This window comes from Mustela erminea, chromosome 14, assembly GCF_009829155.1.
Source record: "Mustela erminea isolate mMusErm1 chromosome 14, mMusErm1.Pri, whole genome shotgun sequence".
Taxonomy (NCBI): domain Eukaryota; kingdom Metazoa; phylum Chordata; class Mammalia; order Carnivora; family Mustelidae; genus Mustela; species Mustela erminea.
The window spans coordinates 8,219,069-8,237,673 of record NC_045627.1 but is presented as its reverse complement, the minus strand read 5'-3'; the positions used below and the strand labels follow the sequence as shown (position 1 = coordinate 8,237,673).

General features: G+C 48.5%; 2 protein-coding genes across 13 annotated transcripts in view; one reads left to right on the top strand and one right to left on the bottom strand.

The window, feature by feature from the left end:
- ERO1B (endoplasmic reticulum oxidoreductase 1 beta) overlaps positions 1-18,605 on the top strand; it is a 358,900-nt gene that overhangs the window by 45,335 nt on the left and 294,960 nt on the right. The gene's annotated exons all lie outside the window — the stretch shown is intronic.
- Positions 1,979-14,210, bottom strand: LOC116573401 (integral membrane protein GPR137B-like). 5 transcript variants are annotated; one of them, XM_032313511.1, is made up of 6 exons: positions 13,896-14,200; positions 13,730-13,827; positions 12,331-12,449; positions 7,289-7,511; positions 5,157-5,306; positions 1,979-2,303 (listed from the first exon to the last, which is right to left on the bottom strand). In XM_032313511.1, the coding sequence occupies exons 2-5, from the start codon at positions 13,736-13,738 to the stop codon at positions 5,244-5,246; spliced, it is 414 nt and encodes a 137-aa protein (XP_032169402.1). In that variant the 5' UTR covers positions 13,739-13,827; positions 13,896-14,200; the 3' UTR covers positions 1,979-2,303; positions 5,157-5,243. The 5 variants fall into 5 exon arrangements, with proteins under 5 accessions (XP_032169402.1, XP_032169399.1, XP_032169403.1 ...); XM_032313508.1 differs by lacking the exon at positions 1,979-2,303 and having other exon boundaries at positions 5,156-5,306; positions 13,896-14,203; XM_032313512.1 differs by lacking the exons at positions 1,979-2,303; positions 5,157-5,306 and adding an exon at positions 5,313-6,980 and having other exon boundaries at positions 13,896-14,210.

Here is an 18,605-nt window from a genome sequence, read left to right as displayed (position 1 = left end):
TAGTGTGGCTAGAATAATTCATGGACCACAAGCGCCCAGGGGTTTTCTCACTCTCGCAAGCTGTGCATTTTCTGTCATGTCCTGAGAAAGACAATTATGCAAAGCTGGCCCAGCAGAAACAGGACCAAACCAGGGGAGTGGGGTTAGCAACCTTCATGATGTTTTTTATTTCCCTGTCACCAAGTTCCCAACTCACTGTCCAACATAACACAGGGCTGAAGAACTCAAGTACCATTTTTTTTAAAGATTTTATTTATTTATTTGACAGGCAGAGATCACAAGTAGGCAGAGAGGCAGGCAGAGAGAGTGGAAAGGAAGCAGGCTCTCCGCTGAGCAGAGAGCCCGATGCAGAACTCGATCCCAGGACCCTGAGATCATGACCTGAGCTGAAGGCAGCAGATTAACCCACTGAGCCACCCAGGCACTCTCAAGTACCATTTTCTATTTCCCTTTCCAAAAATAAAAGCTTATGTATTTGGTTCACCCCAAGTCAAGTCTCAGATACCAGTGAGATTTGTTGCACTAGGAAAACAGTTAGTTTTTAGGCTAACTAAATAGTTAGTCTTTAGGCCTTGAGAGGCAACTTTCATTTCTTCTGAAAGAGGAAAAGCTGAAAAAATGAATTTCCCTCAAAAAGAGTTAAGGGGAAAAAAAAGGAAAAAGAAATTAAAATAGATAAATAAATATACAGTGGAAAAAAGTCTCTTCAATAAATAGTGTTGGGAAAATTGGACAGCTATGTGTAGAAGAATGAAACTCGACCATTCTCTTACACCATACAAAAAGATAAAATCGAAATGGATAAAAGACCTCAATGTGAGGCAGGAATCCGTCAGAATCCTAGAGGAGAACATAGGCAGTAACTTCTTTAATATCGGCTACAGCAACTTCTTTCAAGATATGTCTCCAAAGGCAAAGGAAACAAAAGCAAAAATGAATTTTGGGGGCTTCATCAAGAGCAAAAGCTTCTGCACAGCAAAAGAAACAGTAAACAAAACAAAGAAGCAACCCACGGAATGGGAGAAGATATTTGCAAATGACATTACAGACAAAGGGCTGATATCCAGGATCTATAAAGAACTTCTCAAACTCAACACACACAAAACAGATAACCACATCAAAAAATGGGCAGAAGACATAAAAAGACACTTTTCCAATGAAGACATACAAATGGCTAACAGACACATGAAAAAATGTTCATCATCATCATTAGCCATCAGGGAGATTCAAATCAAAGCCACATTGAGATCACCACCTTGCACCAGTTCGAACAGCCAAAATTCACAAGACAGGAAACAACGTGTGTTGGAGAGGATGTGGAGAAAGGGGAACCCTCTTACACTGTTGGTGAGAATGCAAGTTGGTGAAGCCCAAGTTGGAGAACAGTGTGGAGATTCCTTAAGAAATTAAAAATAGAGCTTCCCTACGACCCTGCAATTGCACTTCTGGGTATTTACCCCAAAGATACAGATGTAGTGAAAAGAAGGGCCATCTGCATCCCCAAGTTCATAGCAGCAATGGCCACAGTTGCCAAACTGTGGAAAGAACCAAGATGCCCTTCAACGGATGAATGGATAAGGAAGATACGGTCCATATACACTATGGAGTATTATGCCTCCATCAGAAAGGATGAATACCCAACTTATGGTATCAATATGGATGGGACTGGAAGAGATTATGCTGAATGAAATAAGTCAAGCCGAGAGAGTCAATTATCATATGGTTTCGCTTATCTTTGGAGCATAAGGAATAACATGGAGGCCATGGGGAGATGGAGAGGAGAAGGGAGTTGGGCGAAATCAGAGGAGGAGATGAAGCATGAGAGACTATGGACTCTGAAAAACAATCTGAGGGTTTTGGAGGGGAGGTGGGAGGGGTGAGCCTGGTGGTGGGTATTAAGGAGGGCACATATTGCATGGAGCACTGGGTGTGGTGCATAAACAATGAATTCTGGAACACTGAAAAGAAATTTTAAAAAATAAAACTAAAAATAAACAAACAACTAAATAAATCAGAGGTAAGGGAGAAGACCGTCTCAGGCAGACAAGGGAACTTTTTACATCACAACAGGACGAAAGAGGCCTGCTCCTGAAAATCTAAGGTCAAGCCCCAACGGCATGCGTTGTGATGAGAAGCAGGAGACAGTTTCCACAACTAGAAAATGGTTTACTCACAAGGTCCTTCGCAGGGTTTCTAACTCGGAAGAAGTAAACGACTAAGGTGGTGGGTAAGAGCTCCCACATGAAGAGGACCACCCCAAACACCACGTATCCGGCGTCTCCCAGCTGGTTCTTCAGATCCGCCTGTTGAGAAGTGAGGGGAGGCGTGCAGTCAGCACACTGAGGTTTTGCTCTGGTTCTTACTAACGTGAAGAAAGGCTAATTCTGATACGGTGCAATTCCTTCCCCCCTGCAACGTGCATGTGGAAATCAGGTAATAACCCAGGTGGGGAGTCATTCCAACCACACAGGGCAGAGAATTCTTATCTTCAAAACAGTCAAGCGTGGGAACTGCCCATCTCTGACAGTTATTACGTCACCCTCCAAAACCTCATTTCCAAGCTAAATCTCTTGAAGGTAAGTCTTCTTGCCTTCAACAATCAAATAGGGAGATGTTAGGTCTCTCCCTCCCACATTTTTTTCAAAGATTTTTTTTTAATTTATTTTATTTATTTGCGCGAGAGAAAGAGAGAGTGTGGGAGAGACAGCACAAGAGGGAAGAAGGTCAGAGGGAGAAGCAGATTCTCCACAGAGCTGGAAGCCCGATTCGGGATTCGATCCTCGGACTCCGGGATCATGACCTGAACTGAAGGCAGCTGCTTAACCAGTGAACGACCCAGGTGCCCTCCCTCCCATATCTTTGAGGACAGCATGTAACTGTCACCCTCTGTCTCATCCCTGGGATAAACCCATCAATTTTTTAAACTTCTCTTCCTGTTCCCTATATCCTATTCTTTATCCTTTAAAGCTGATTGCAGGGGAGATCACCTGGAAAAAAACTGTTTCCAGACCAGGATGTTTGTCTGGACCAGTGGGATGGCCGAACAGGCCTGGTGTGTAGTCTGTCCCCCGTCTGCAGGGCCCAGGATATGCACAGGGTCACATCTGGGCAGCTCTCCCACAAAGGGCAGTGTTTCAGACAAAGTGCACCAAAACCAAACCATGAAAAGCCGATCACCTAAATAATCCTTCTACCTTCTTCTAGTGCATCGTGTTTGGAGACAGTAGCCCCTCCAGGAAACCGTCTCCCCATCTCTGTATCTCGCTTCCCTTCTCTAACTCAGCTGGGTAGCACACTGGCCCCTTCCATTCTACATGGATAGTGCACAGCTTGGGGCCAGCAACACACGGGTCTAGATATTCATAAATAAACATTCCCCCTAAAAACAACAGAATTTTTAAAACTGTGTTATTTTAAGTTTGTTACCATTATAAGCCCTTACTGGAAAGAAAAACCAAAATAATTATTTTGTTAAAACCTAACCTCTAAGCTGTGAAGTGTGTAAACCTGGTGATTCACAGACCTGTACCCCTGGGGATAAAAACATATGTTTATAAAAAATAAAAAATTAAAAAAAAAAACCTAACCTCTAGTGTTTAATGGGTATGGGGTAGCAGTTTGGGAGGACGAGCACGTTCTCGAGACAGACAGCGGTGACAGCTGCCCAGCAAGGGGACAGTGCTGAATGCCAGGCTGCTGCCATCTGCCCGGAAGTTGTTACGAGAGTAGCCATTGATGGACATTTCACTATAATGAAATCCTTCAGGTCTTATGAGTAAGTCTCTCATTTATTGTTCCAAGATTCAATTTTTATATATTTGATTTTCCCCAAACAGGGCACACCTTTGGCAGAGCCTTGCCCAAATCTCTCCCATCCTATATAGAGGGGATTGGTCTGGGCAGTGGTGGTCTGAACCCTTCCGAATTCTAGCCCCTTCCCTGTGCCCCTTCCGAATTTCATCCTGTCCTCCCACGCTTATCGGGGTCACTTGATGTCTTCTTCTGGAGTGTGAATCCAGCCCAGCGAGGGAGCACTGCTGGGACTGGAGACGTGCGTTTTCTAGAGTTGAGCATTCGGTGTTTTCCTAGGGACAGTTAAGGAGCTTTCCGTAATTCAATCCAGTAGAGCCTATTATAAAGCAGAAGTTCTGCGTGTTGTAATGGCTTATCTGTGTGTCTGTTTTCCTCAGGGGACATAAACTCCTGCTGTGGGGCAGGCAGGCCATCTGTGTGCGTTTGTACCCCCAGCGCTCTGTCCTGCATGACAGACAAAGAACCGGTATTTCTCAAACGAGAGGATGCGACCTCATTCCCATTCTTTTTTTATTTTTGGCTTTTGTGAACAAGAATGCCAGATGATATGTCACTACCTTTGTTCGTGGCTTTATAACTTACGACTCATGAGTTTCTAGCATATTATTAAAAGGGCAAGAATATCATGGGGTCACCGCTGGTAAAATAAGATTTTGCTCACACCTTCAACCCCCCAGTCATTTTTGTCTCAATCTTCTCAAATGCTGTCTCCATGCTCCACTTTTAAAAAACCATAGTTTTAGGAATGCCTGGATGGGTCAGTCATTAAGCATCTGCTTTCGGCTCAGGTTGTGCTCCCAGGGTCATGGAATCAAGCCCCGCATCGGGCTCCCTGCTCTGTGGAGAGTCTGCTTCTGCCTCTGCCACTGCTGCTGCTTGTGCTCGCTCTCTCTCTGACAAATAAATATAATCTTAAAAAAATAAAGCCATGGTTTTATGTATTTTCTGAAATCTGCATACAATCTGTTTCACCGAGGCAAACTTCACTTTTAATAAAACCATCTTACATTTATATGGAAGAACTTAAAAATGTTTTAAGTACCATTTGCCAGGAGCCCCAGAAATTAGTGTGTGTGTGTGTGTGTGTGTGTGTGTGTGTGTGCGCGTGCACGTGCAAGCATGCCTGTGCACCTAGATGCTAGTTGTCTCAGAAGATGTGAGCTGCGACAAGCCAGGTACTATGATCCCATCTGACAGACATGGACACAGATACCACCCAGGTACATGACGGCCAAGGTCACCCAGCAATGCAGCAGCAAAAGCAAGGAGCCTCTCTCTGCCACATGGGGTGCTGTGAAGCAAAGGGTCGCTGTTCGGGGGACACATCACCAGTGCCCACTGACCTGGTCTGAGACATTGTACCAGTCGTAATCAAAGGAATGGACATTTTTGCTCTGGGAGAATGACAGGATGAACAGGTTGTAGCAGGCTCAGGAGGTGTAGAGAAGGATGACGGTCACTCCGATGGCTGTCACTTGACACACAGAGGAGCCCTGGAAAAGAGGGAGCCATGAGGGGAGCACCCATTCCAGGTCCAGCACACCAGCCTCATCATGCCCTGGCTTCAGACCTGATAAACCCTTCAGCTCTCGGGGCCACAAACCGTGGTGTCCGCTCTCAGCAGTAAACCCACACCCAAACCTCACCTCACCCCACACCCCCTCCTCAAATGTCAAAGGATCTCCATACAGATGCTTCCAAATCTGGGAGTTGGTTTGGAGAAGCCTTAAAATAGAGGCCATTTGCCTAAAGCCCAGGTTTGTAAGAATGAGAAAGTCAGGTGGTTTATGCTGTTCAATCTCCAGGATCTCCCAACTTGGGAGCCCACTGCCCAGCATCCAGCCCAGGGACAACTGACCCCAGCAAGGTGACAACCAACCCCAGCAAGGTGGGGGAGCGGTCCTGTGGACCATGGCCCTGGGCAGGGAGCACTTCCTCAAATTCCAGAATCTTCTAGGCTGGAAGCCCTGGTCTCACTCCAGACTTGGAAATACATGGAAATTGGTGATTTGTACCCCCATTTATGAAGCTATCAATTTACAGTCCATTAAAGGACCCTAAGCTAGAAACATATAGTTAATGTGACCAAAAAAAATGAAACAGGATTTTGAAATTTGCATTGAGAAATCATACATCAACAAGATACTATTTTATTTTGCCAGCAGCAGTTTAACAGCATGTTTGCCACAGGGCTGATCTAAATAGTTATTTGACAACCAAAATGTAACTCTTCCCATAAAACCCACAATTCTGGTTTTTTTAAAGCCTTGGATAGCCCTCACATGGGAGACAGTACAAACAACAGACAAAACTTGTGTCAAAATCAAGTCTGAAATCTGTCAAAACTCATACATGAAAAAACTACTCCTGCCATACTCAAGTCTCGAGGGATCTCGCCAGAGGTCAGCCTGATCACGGATGCCTTGTGAAGGCTTGGGGTTTCTGAGGTCAGATTTTAGTCTACTGGTCACTACTGGAGGCACAATATCATGGGTCACAGAGCTCCCCACGGTTTTCAGACATAAGACTATTTATAGCCAGGTGGCAAAGAAGGCAGACATGGGGGTCGGCCAGACAGTGGGGTCTGCTGGACAGCGGGAGTCCCCCAGACAGGGGGTCAGCCAGACAGAGGGTCCACCAGAGGATATGGTTAGAAGCAGAGGAATTAGAGAAATCATTCAATCATTGCACAAGTGCAAAAACCAAGGCCCCTTCCCCAGCCTCCATTCTTCCCTGGGCTTCCCAACCAAGGAAGACTCGGGGTGAGGCCGATCAGGGGCCCAGAAGTATGTCAGCTCTTCCCTAGAACTCTGGGGAAAGGAAGAGCAAACGGGCATTCTAGGGTGCACAGCACACAGCAAACCAAGCCGGCCTCTCCTGCCGGCTGCCTCCATCTCTGAGAGCACGGTGCAGGGGCCGGCCTGAACTCCAGGGGGCAGTGTCCTCTCTGGAGTGTCCACGGTCTTCTCCTGGGCGCATCAGTCAGTCCTGAGGGGAGCCTCCATCCACATCTGCAGAGCCTGCGGCCAGACTGTGAATCGGAAGCCTGGCTCTCGGTCTCTGGGCTACGTAGGGCAACGCCAGGTACTGACCTCCAGGGCCTGGTCTCCCAGAGATCTCGGAGGACACCATGAACTTACACAGGCCGAATGCAGATCTCAAAATGCCTGAAACACAGGGCACACTAGGCGAGTGTTTCTACTAGTCTCATCGGCACAAGCAATCAGCGAGTCCTTTAAAATGCTGGTTAAACACTGTGTCTACACACAGGCCGCCTCCCTGCCAGTAATTCCTCACACTCCCACACATCAAAGCAACTCTTCTCACGTATGAAGTTCAAGGAACGACACCGCTCCGGGTTTGGGCAGCAGGGTGCAGCCAACCATTTGCAGGTCAGATGTGGAAGGTGTCTGTGACTGGGAGACTGTTTTTGGAGTCGGCTTAATGAAGGGATCTTGACCACATGTCCACCTACCTTTGACTCCAAGTAAATGTTGGCCAAGGACATCTTCGAGATTTTGTAGAGACAGACGGAGAGGGAGACAGCACACAGCACGAAGAGCGTGTCGTTGATGGCCACGTGCACCGAGACGATGACCTTCCTCTCCCAGCTGCCTGTCTTCACCAGCACCGTGCAGGTCAGATTCACCAACAGGAAAATGAGGCTGATGAAGAGCGAGGCCAGGTAGAGGGGCAGCCTGGGGAGAACAGAGAGCGCAGTCAGCCCCACGCCCTGCCTGCTGGCTGCGTTTCTGGATCAACCCGCAAGGAATGCGGGGCCCGTTCCATTAACGGCTGGAAGCGGACATGCCAGCGCGGACACGCAGAGCACAGGTTTGGGGAGCAGCTGCTCTCACGTGCAGATCACAAACCAGCTACAGACAGTGCCCTCAGGAAGCTGCCCGAGCCCTGCTTTTCCTGCCGCTGGGAGGTGGTCAGATCTGCCGCAGCCCCTGCCCAGGGCTGAACAGACACCAGCTGGCTGGGTCCCTGGCCGTTTGTGACCCACAGATTCCCGGAGCTGCCTGCTTCCTTGTGACCAGCGCACGGCCAATGGACTTCTCGGACGGACTGAAACCCAAGGCCCCAGCCTCCAACTGCTTCAGGACGGCCCGTGGTGTCTACCTCCTTCGGTAAACAAGCCGACAAGGAACAGACGTGCAGGGCTCAAAATCAGACTGGGTCTACGTTGACTACGTCTGTAAATCCAGAAAAAGAAATCTCTCAACTAAAAGCGGTTTTGGGGGACGTGTGGGAAGCTCAGTCGTTAAGTGTCTCCCTTCAGCTCAGGTCATGATTCCGGGGTCCTGAAATCGAGTCCTGCATCAGGCTCCCTGCCTGGTGGGAAGCCTGCTTCTCCTCTCCCACTCCCCCTGCTTGTGTTGCCTTTCTTGCTGTGTCTCTATCAAATAAATAAATAAAATTGTTTAAAAAACAACAACAACAACAACAAAACAAACAAACAAACAAAAAAAACGGTTTTGAAGCTAGAGTATCCTCTAAAGATGTAACAGACCGGGACGCAAAAACCTGGATGACAGGGCGCCTGGCTGGCTCAGTCATTAGGCATCTGCCTTTGGCTCAGGTCATGGTCCCAGAGTCTTGAGATTGAGCCCCATGTCGGGATCCCTACTCAGTTGGGAACCTGCTTCTTCTTCTCCCTCTGTCTCTCCCCACTACTCGTGCTCCCTCTCTCTCTCCTGCTCTCTCTCTCCTGTAATAAAATCCTAAAAAAAAAAAAAACTCCTGAATGATAGTCCCAGCTCCAGACACTGTCACTGATAGGACCCACGGCAGGGGGGGGGAGGGGACACAGGAGAGAGAGAAGTGTAAGGAAAGTGTGAAGAAGCCGGGCATAACTCGATGCCAACCGTGTGCTGCCCATGACAACTAGCACCGTCGATGTCCCCAGCTCCCTGCCGTGCCTTTCCATCTTGGATTTTCACACAATGGCAACCCAGGCTCCACCCCACCCTCCTTCCTTCCCCTCCCCCTCCCCTCAACTGCCCAGTGTGACCCAGAGACACACGGAGCCAAGACATCAGGCCAGTCTCTCCTGCCCACTGTGGGCTGCGTTTCCTCATCTACAGAAGAGAGATGAGGTCTCCCGGCCCGCCTCAAAGGGCCGCCGTGAGAATCCATTGGGTTCGGTGCCTTCTTACCGTGTCAGTCTTCTGTCCTCACCCCACGGGGCCTCACGGCCTCACCCCAGCTTCCCCTTCGGTCAGCAGCAGCTCCTAGAAAGTCTTCACATCACCCCATCACCCTCACCTCCCAGGTCATCCCCTGCAGACCCCACACTCTCCCAGGCCCCCAGGACCTACTCCCAAACCAAAAGGGGTCAGCTTTTGGTCGCCGTCTCTCCCTGCCTTCCCAGAGCCCCGCTGTCAATCACTCCACGACCCTATGCCTGCCTCCCATTCCCGTCTGACCTGCCCCTGCACAGCCCCGGTTCCTCTTCCTCCTCCAAAATGAAGACTCTCATGCTCTCTCCTCCACCCAGGGAAACGCACTTACTCGCGCATCCTCAGATATGGCCTCGGGCGCCCAGGTTCCTACTGCTCCTCTAAAGCCACCGCCCTGTCCTACATCCAGACTCACATTCCAAACAGCCCGCCACGGGAGCCCTGTCCCCTCAGACCATGTCCAAGCCTAACTCCCTAAGTTCCTGTTCCAGGACTCCTCTCGGCTTTCCTATTTCTCCGAAAGGCACCACAGTTTCTTTGTAGTTCTAAACGATAAAGATTATACCCCAGTGCTTTTTTTATTAATTTATTTATTTTCAGCATACCAGTGTACTCATTATTTTTTCACCACCCCAGTTTAACCAGCTGTCAAGTTCAACAGATTCTTTATTCCTGCTCCCCTCGTTCTGGGCCCCCCTTTCCCATCGTCACCGACTGCATGGCCTTGTGCTTCTGTCTAAAACCAACGTGACGGTGTCCAGACTGACCCCCTCACCCTCGACTCCGCTCCAGCACCCTCCAGTCCCCTATACTTCCAATCAGTCTCCAGAGCCAGGTCAACCGATGGGCGCCCCCCATCCTTATCAGCCGGCCTGTGTGCTGGCCAGAAGCCCATCCAGGAGGTGTCCCCATCTCCCCATCTTTACACAAGCAGAGCTTTCTGCTTAAAACCTTCCTGCCCTTCCCTTTCTAACCTACCCTACTCCGTGAGCCTCTAGGACCACCTGCTAAACAGAATCCTATCCATCCAGTATTTTTTAGTTCTTTCTTTTTTAGTTTTTTTTTTTTTTTTTTTTGAGGATGAGGGAGTGCTCATGCACACAGGCAGGGGGAAGGTCAAAGAGAGAGGGAGAAGCAGGTTCCCTTCCTAGCACAGAGTCTGATGACGACATGGATCCCAGGACCCGGGGATCATGACCTGAGCTGAACTGCCTGGTTTTGTCTCAAAGAAATCAGCTGTGTTGTGAGGCTTAAGACAACATGGGCAAAGTACTTATAATCCAACATTAAGGTCAACGTCAGAGAGAAAAATCGTAAATGTGGTAAAACAACTCTGTTCTGGGAAAGGTAGATGAAAACCTACAACGGAAAACATTACTGTGTCTCCTCAGAGTTGGATGGGGTTTCTGTAGGGCAGGGCGGGGGCAGGGGCTGCACTAGATTTGGTTTCTTTCTTTCCACATGTCTCTATTCACAAACTTCCAATACTTTCCTATTTTCTGTTTTTTTTTTCTAATGAGCTTATATAACTTTCATAATGAAAAAAAAAAATCTTGCAAAACTTAACTCTTCCCTTGGGGCCTGCAGCTCTGGAAGAGAGATCGGGAGGTGTGGAGAGAGCGTGGGGCAGGGGTGGCGCAGAACAAATCCTATGGCAAGGGGGCATTTCCACGGCAACAGTGTTTGACCACCTGCCCCAGAATGACTACTTCTCAGCTCAAACATAGGGTCAGGATAAACAGCCTATAATGAGAAAAAAGACCAAAGGAAAAGGAAATCAGTGGGACTGGGCATCCGGGAGGATGACTCTGCTTGTGAGCCCAGAAGGATCAGCTTCACGCGGGTCTGCAAGTGCAGACAGTCGCTGAGGCCGCTGACCGCAGGGCCTGGGGACCGCGGTGCCTGGCCACCGCGGTGCCTGGCCTGTGGGCTGCCCATGAGCTCCATGCGCAAGAACTCTGCTCCCTCCGATGGTGAGGGGAGAGTGTCAATGGCTTGTAAAGCGTGGTTTAAATTTCTCTTCTGAGATCTGAGATTCCTTCCAGAATGGGAAAAGCAAAGCCTGGTTCGTTGTGTTTTTAACTCAAAGGTGGAGGGAAAACAATTAAAAACACCAAAAATCAGGGGCGCCTGAGTGGCTCAGTGGGTTAAAGCCTCTGCTTTCGGCTCAGGTCATGATCCCAGGGTCCTGGGATCAAGCCCCGCAATGGACTCTCTGCTCAGCAAGGAGCCTGCTTTCCTTCCTCTCTCTCTGCCTGCCTCTCTGCCTACCTGTGACCTCTGTCAAATAAATTTTTAAAAAAACAAAAAAAAGAAAAGAAAACAAACAAAAAAAAACAAACGCCGAAAATCGAAGAGTTCTGAGCCCCCACTGCGCGGTATTCACGCCTCCTAAGCCAAAGACTGACAAGCAGAGCCTGAGAAAGAGAAAAACTGAATCACATGGGCACCAACTCCAGCAAAGCTGAGTGTGCGGGTGTGTCAGGGAGAGAGGGGACTTGAGGGGAAATGAAGTGGTTCTTGGTGGGGCTGAGTATAAACCATCTTCAGAGACACGGAGCAGCTACCGGAGCAGCTCGGGGGAGAAGCTGCCACCACTTCTAGAGTGATGGCTTGTGCTTCTTTCCAAGTGAGCTGTAGTTCAGTCAGGGAAGCCAGCCTGTTCAAAAGCCAACATACCAAAGCACCTTGAGGGATAAATCATGGCCTGAAATGTCTGCAGCAACATCTAGACTAAGAGAAGTGGGGAATCGGAGCAGCTGGGGGGCTCAGTCACTGGACATCTGCCTTCCCCTCAGGTCATGATCCCAGGGTCCTGGGATCGAGTTCCCTGCTCTGCGGGGAGCCTGCTTCCCCCTCTTTCACCCCCAGTGCCTGTGTTCCCTCTCTTGCTGTCTCTCTCTCAAAAAATAAATAAAATATTAAAAAGAAAAAGAAGTGGGGGATCAAACAGAGAAGATGGAAGATGGGCATAAACACGAATAACTCTGAGCATTTCTTTATTATGACATAGGAGTCAAGAGGCTCCTCCCACTGGACTCTCACCCTCCTGGCTTCAAGAAACTCTTCGGTCTTCTCCAGCCTGAACATCTCACCCAGCTGAATTTCTCCTGGTGTTCTCTCTCCATCTCCGCAAACCCCCTCCCACTGAAAACAGCCCATCCTGGTGTCTGCACTTCGGTTCCAGGATCAAGAACTGCACCCCCCACACACACACTCCCTCACATCTAATGGACCCTACCGCCCAAGGCTCAGAGGCTGAAAACTTCTGAACCAGCCTTCCTTTCTGACCAGTGCTTTCATATTCCACTTCTATGAGAAACCGCATTACCTCAGCTTCAACCAACCACTTCCAAGGTAAGACCAGCTCCACGATCCAATCAGAATCTCTTCCTCCTTCCCAGTCTTCACCCATTCTTGGCTCCCCAGTCCCCAGGTTGATCCATATTTCTAGTCAAGAGGCTGGAGGGCTAGATTACGGGTGTGGAGGAAAGGCCAGCTATTTTCTTACCAGAGAAGGGAAGAGATTATGTACTTGGAATTGCCCCTTTAAAGGGTTCTCCTTCAGACCAACATATTTTCATGGTGGACCATCAAGTCCCAGCTGAGTAGTCTAGTAGAAACATGCACCAAACTACCCCAAAAGTAGTGAACAAAGACTTCAAGTTTAGGTGAGAAAAACTAACATGGCGCCCTGAGTCTCATGACTTCTCTCTTGGTGCCAGTACTGTCGTATTACTTTCTGAATTTCAGTTTCTTTGGATATAAAATGGAGATCAAAATATACATTTTCATGATCTTAGAAGTTCTCATCATAAGAAACAACAAATTTTGTAACCATGTTCGGTAATAGATGTTAACTAGACTTACTGAAGTGGTCATTTTGCAATAGGCCAATATCAAATCATCCTGTGGGATACTGGAAACTAATATAATGTTGTATGTCAATTATATCTCGAGAAAAATACACTTTCAGAATTTTAAATAAAAAGTGTTCATAAATTTAAAATTACATATTTAAATAAAATACAATATGCACACATTTTTACATATTTTTAAAGCCACAAAATAATTAAATTTTCATTTTGATTCAAGAAGGTAAGTGGCCGAGGGGCACCTGGGTGGCTCAGTGGGTTAAAGCCTCTGCCTTCGGCTCAGGTCATGGTCCCAGGGTCCTGGGATCGAGCCCCACATCGGGCTCTCTGCTCAGCAGGGAGCCTGTTTCCTCCTCTCTCTCTCTCTCTCTCTCTCTCTCTCTCTGCCTACCTGTGATCTCTATCTGTCAAACAAATAAATTAAAAAAAAAAAAAAAAAAAAAAAAGAAGGTAAGTGGCCGAAATTGCTTTCCCAGAAATGTCTGCTCATGGCACTGGAGCTCACCTGGGCAGGGACATCAGAACGCCACACAGCTGCCCCATGTCTTCTGAATGCCTTGCATCCTTTCCCCTTTGACCAAGTCTGACCATTCTTTAAGCCACCGGTTTCTTTGCTCTTGGGAGTGCTGGGGTTACAGACCTCTAAAAATTTGGGGAAGCCTAAAAACCTTCTCTATAGGAAAAACAAGCCTATCCACCCCTTCATGTAAACTTGCCACATAATTTAAGGCGCTCCCTTCCAGGTTACGAGCCCACCCTTTCAGCCCAGCACTGACTGACTTTCCACGAAACTCCTGTGGCTCTCACAGTACACAGCAGACCAGGCCAGAGACTGCCCAATACCCCAAACATCACCTGCTTCATCGGATTCTGGGAGTTTCAGCATTGTTCAGGATACCTGCACAGGGTGTTGGCTCCTCAAGGACACAAGCTACATTTCTGCCTCAGGCTGCCTAACCAAGTCCTAAATAGTCGAAAATATATTTTCCAAATGAGGATGGAAATCCCCCCAGGTACTTACCGGTATTTGAGTAATTCTGGAGAATATTTTGACTTGGCTTTGAAAATCACCTGCAACGACAGACAGCATCAGAGCTGGGACACAGTATACTGTCACCGACAACCCAGCACCGTCCCTCGCAAGTCCTCTTTCCCTTTACACCAGCCGCCAGGGCCTGGTTCTGAAACTGAGACGTCGGCTTTGTGAGACTGTTTGTTAAGCTAAAGACTCTTCAAGCTCTCCACACAATTCCAAAAGTAAAGATATTTATTAAGTGCCTGCCTTCAGCATCCTGACTGAGGCCCGCATCGGGCTCTGCACTCAATGGGAAGGCTCCTTCTCCCTCTCCCATCCACCCTGTTTTCTGTTCTTTCTCTCGCTGTCTGTCTCCATCAAATAAATAAAATATATTTTTTTAAAATAATGGAAAGGGTGGGGCGCCTGGGTGACTCAGTGGGTTAGACCTCTGCCTTCAGCTCAGGTCATGATCTCAGGGTCCTGGGACTGAGCCCCGCATTGGGCTCCCTGCTCAGTGGAGAGCCTGCTTCCTCCTCTCTCTCTCTGCCTGCCTCTCTGCCTACTTGTGATCTCTGTCTGTCAAGTAAATAAATAAAATCTTAAAAGAAAAAAAAATTTTTAATTATGGAAAGTGTTAAAAAAGGCGGGGAGAGTAAAGGTATTAATGGTCTACCACAGCCAAGTACTTCTCTTAGTAAGATTCACACCTGTACTTCCCCTAAAGATCAACAGTCCGCCCTCACCCTTCCTTAGAATTTTCACTGGCATCAAATCTGTGTTGTTTGAACGTAAGCGTCCACCCACAGAGGTCTCAAGTTCGGCAGCCTACTTCCAAAGTCTCTGGGCTATCGAAGCATCAAATGACCATTATTTACAGGAGAAAACATCATGTGTCGGAATCTCTCCACATCTTTCATGTGCTGCCCCATCGCAGATTATGTCCACACAGGGCACAGCGGCCAGCCTGGCAGAGCCTCTGAGGAGGCAGAGGAGAGGGAAGGTAGGTGGCAGCTCCCACTCCAGCCCCAGCTGCGACGTGGCCTCTATGGCCACAGCACGTGCACGTGGGGGCTTCTGAGGCAAGGGCAGGTGGCCCCCAGGGGTGTTGGCGGGCTGCCCGGGGGACTGAGATGGGGTAATGTGCTCATGGCTGTGCTCTCCCCAGATCCCTGGTGTCCATGGGGTGGGGGCAACCCTGAAAGAAGGGCGAAGCCCCTGCTGTGGATCGTATTGGGACCCATGTCCCTTGCTGTCCAGCAAGGCCTCTGCACTGAGTTCCCAGACCTGCTCCCAGCCTGGCCTGGCCCTGGCCCCTCTTGGACCCACCCCTCCCCACCAACCTAACACACGCTCTCCCACTTCTCAGCTCTCTTTGTGTTCGGGGCTTCTCCCACATTTTGCTCAGTGCCTGAAAATAGCTAAGGGACTGACACATTGCCTGAGCTGGATGGAGGGAAGGACAAGGGAGAACAGGGTGGGCAGCATGAGAGTGGGGGAAGGGAGGAGAGAACAGGCAGCTCTGGGACCTCTGAGGCCACACAGGAGTTAAATATCATTGTCCCCCTGCCTCAGGAAGACTCAGTGAGAAATATGTGTGCAAGAGGGATATCTGAAGTAACCCCAGGAGATTCTTTGGTGGATCCCAAGTATGTGGCTAAGCGTGCTGACGCGGAGGTCATAGGGAGCCTCCATGGGGACTGTTTGGGTCAGTTTCCAGAGTACATCTGCAACAGGAGAAGCCATTTCCCTTGGGGGCCTTCTAAAAGGCATTCACCTGAGGACCCTCAGTAGGTAATTCTGACTTATATGTGCACAAGAGCCACTGTGGAAAACAGTATGGAGAGCCTTCAAAACATTTAAGAAGAAAGATCATATCATCTGGTAATTCCACTACCGGGTATTTACCCAAAGACAACGAAAACACTCATTTGAAAAGATATCTGCGCCCCTATGTTCACTGCAGCATTATTTCCAACAGCCGAGATATGGAAGCAACCTAAGAATCCCCTGACAGATGACTGGATAAAGAAGACAGGGTATGTATACACAATGGAATATTACTTGGTCTTAAAAAAGAATGAAATTTGCCATTTGCAACAACGTGGATGGACGTATGGGGTATTATGCTAAGTGAGATAAGTCAGAGAAAGACAAGGACTGTATGATTTCACATCGATGGGGCATCTGAAAAAAACAAAAACAAACAAGCAGACTCTGCAATGCAGCAAAACTGGTGGTGGCCAGAGGAGAGGTGGGTGGGGGGATGGGTAAAATAGGTGATGGGGTTTAAGATGTACAAGCTTTCAGTTATAAAATAAATAACTCACAGAGATGAAAAGTATAGCACAGGGAAGATGGTCGCTATTGCAATGACGTGGGACAGTGACAGATGGTGACCACACTCATGGTGAGCACGGAGTAATGCACAGACTTGCCCAATCACTATGTTGTACACCTGAAACTATTATAACACTGTGTGTCAATTATACTTCAATTAAAGGGGAAGAAGGAATCACCTGGGGAACTTGCTAAAAAGATGCAAATCCCACAGCCCCACCTGGGGAGGACTCTGGGGAGGGGCCCAGGAACCTCCATGTCACTAAATTCCCCAGCCCAGGTGATTCTGACTCAGCTAGTCCAAGGACCACCGCTTGAGTAGCTTCGCAACCATTCACTTACAACACGCGGAAAGAGGCGATCGCAGTAACCGGATGACATGGAGAGTCAGGGCACAGTGCAGAGATCAGGGGATGCTGGGGGTCCACGGACAGCCCCCCAGCCAGACCTCCCTCCGATGTCCAGTCACGCACTGCCACGAGAGACTCTCAGGAACAGACTCCGTATCTGGGGAGCAGGACATGCAGATACTCCCACAGACTTTACAGGAAACAAATCTACCCATCCCCCTGCCCCCACTTAAACCACACTTTCCAAGCTTCATAGGTAAGCATTCTGAACCTACAAATGATTTTGCTTCTGACATGACTTCTGTATCTGTCCCACACTGTTTTTTGAAAGAAGTAGGAAGTAGGAGTTGACATTACAAATAAATTGAAATGTCTGGTAATTAGACAAATATGTGGCAAAGGACACTGCCCTTACTGTAAAGGGGTCCTTAGTCCAGCTTCACCTGACAATCTCCCCTGGGATTTTAGGCAAGTCCCATCACCTTTGGTGTTTCTCTGTAGCTTGTAAGGAGAAATGTTACAAAACAACTTCTCTTAGGAACAGATTAATGCGGGACTCCAAAGATTTGCTACAAAATATGACCATTTCACACAACACAGAACAATGGTTTTGGAAAAATTCTCCTTAAATAGTACTTGGGGACCTTGCTTTTAATAATTCTTTATTATTTAAAAATGCTAGTAGTTTTTAACTAAGAATTCACAGATATTGGGCATCTAAGTTGGTTAAGCATCTGCTTTAGCTCAGCTCATGTTCCTGAGGTCCTGGGATCCAGCCTCACATTGGGCTCTTGACTTGGAGGGGAGCCTGCCCCTCCCTCTCCTCTGCCTGCTGCTCCTCCTGCTTGTGCTCTCTCTTTCATTCTTTGTAAAATAAATAAATAAAATCTTAAAAAAAAAAAAAGAATTCACAGACATCGAAGCACAGAGAAAACACTACAGTATTTTTAAAAAGTGCCTGACCTTGTCAATATGCAAATATTTTTAATACTGTGCCACACTTAGTGGGCTTGGTTGGTGGTGGGTAACTTCAGCCCGAGTGACTCACCCGCCAGGCCTACCCCGGTGCTCCCAGGCACGGCCCAAGCACACTCCACAGGACAGCATCCCCCAGACAGGGGACAACGAGGGGGTCACAACCAACTCAGCTCTGTGCAAAGCGCTAGCAGGACTGAGAGAAAACTGTGACAGTCCTGCCTTCAACAGGCCTACAGCTAGAAAGGAAAGACCTAGAGGTGACGAGCCGGGATGCAGACCAGAAGGCTGCAGCCTCCGCTGGTCTGAGCTCAGGCAGCGAGCAGGTGGGCACCACCTCGTGGGGGGCACCTTGGCATCCTCCATGCCCAGCCCCCACAGCCCCATCCGCACATGTTCCGCTGGGAGTGGACTGCACAGAGACAGGTGCGGGAGGCCGGCGTCCAAGGCCAGCCCGGACCTGGAACACCCTTCCTGGAACACAGGGAAGGACAGGGTTTCCAGCTGTGATGGTCAAATACGCGGTCTAGCATGTAAGACTTGTCGGCAATCACGCGCTCTGCCCCAACGCCTCCCCTTGCACACACTTACTCTGAGCCAGGGCTTCTCAGGGCGTTCCTACAGAATTGAGAACTAATAAATGCTCCTAGAAATTAAGCGTCAAATGATCAAATAAATTTAGAAACAGCTAGGCTACATGGTTTTCCCACAGGGAAATTCCCAGTCTTTAAATGACTGCTGCAATCGAGAAAACACGTAGCACGCAGCAGTTTTCCGAACTTACTTGGCCATTTACAGTCTTCTGAGTGTTCTGAGGAACAGAGTTTGGGAAACACTGCCCTAGCCACCAAGCATGGACAGACACTGCCCATGCCACTGTTCACCAGAGCCTTAGTAAAAGTCACGGTGATTGTAACACAACAAAGAAGGGTAACTTTAAAACAATACTCAGACACCCCCCCATTATGCAGGGCCACCAGCCATGCAGCCCCCAGAGCTCGAGGGGTCTATGGGTGAGGCGTTCCACCCTGAGGGGGCCCGGAGCCTCACC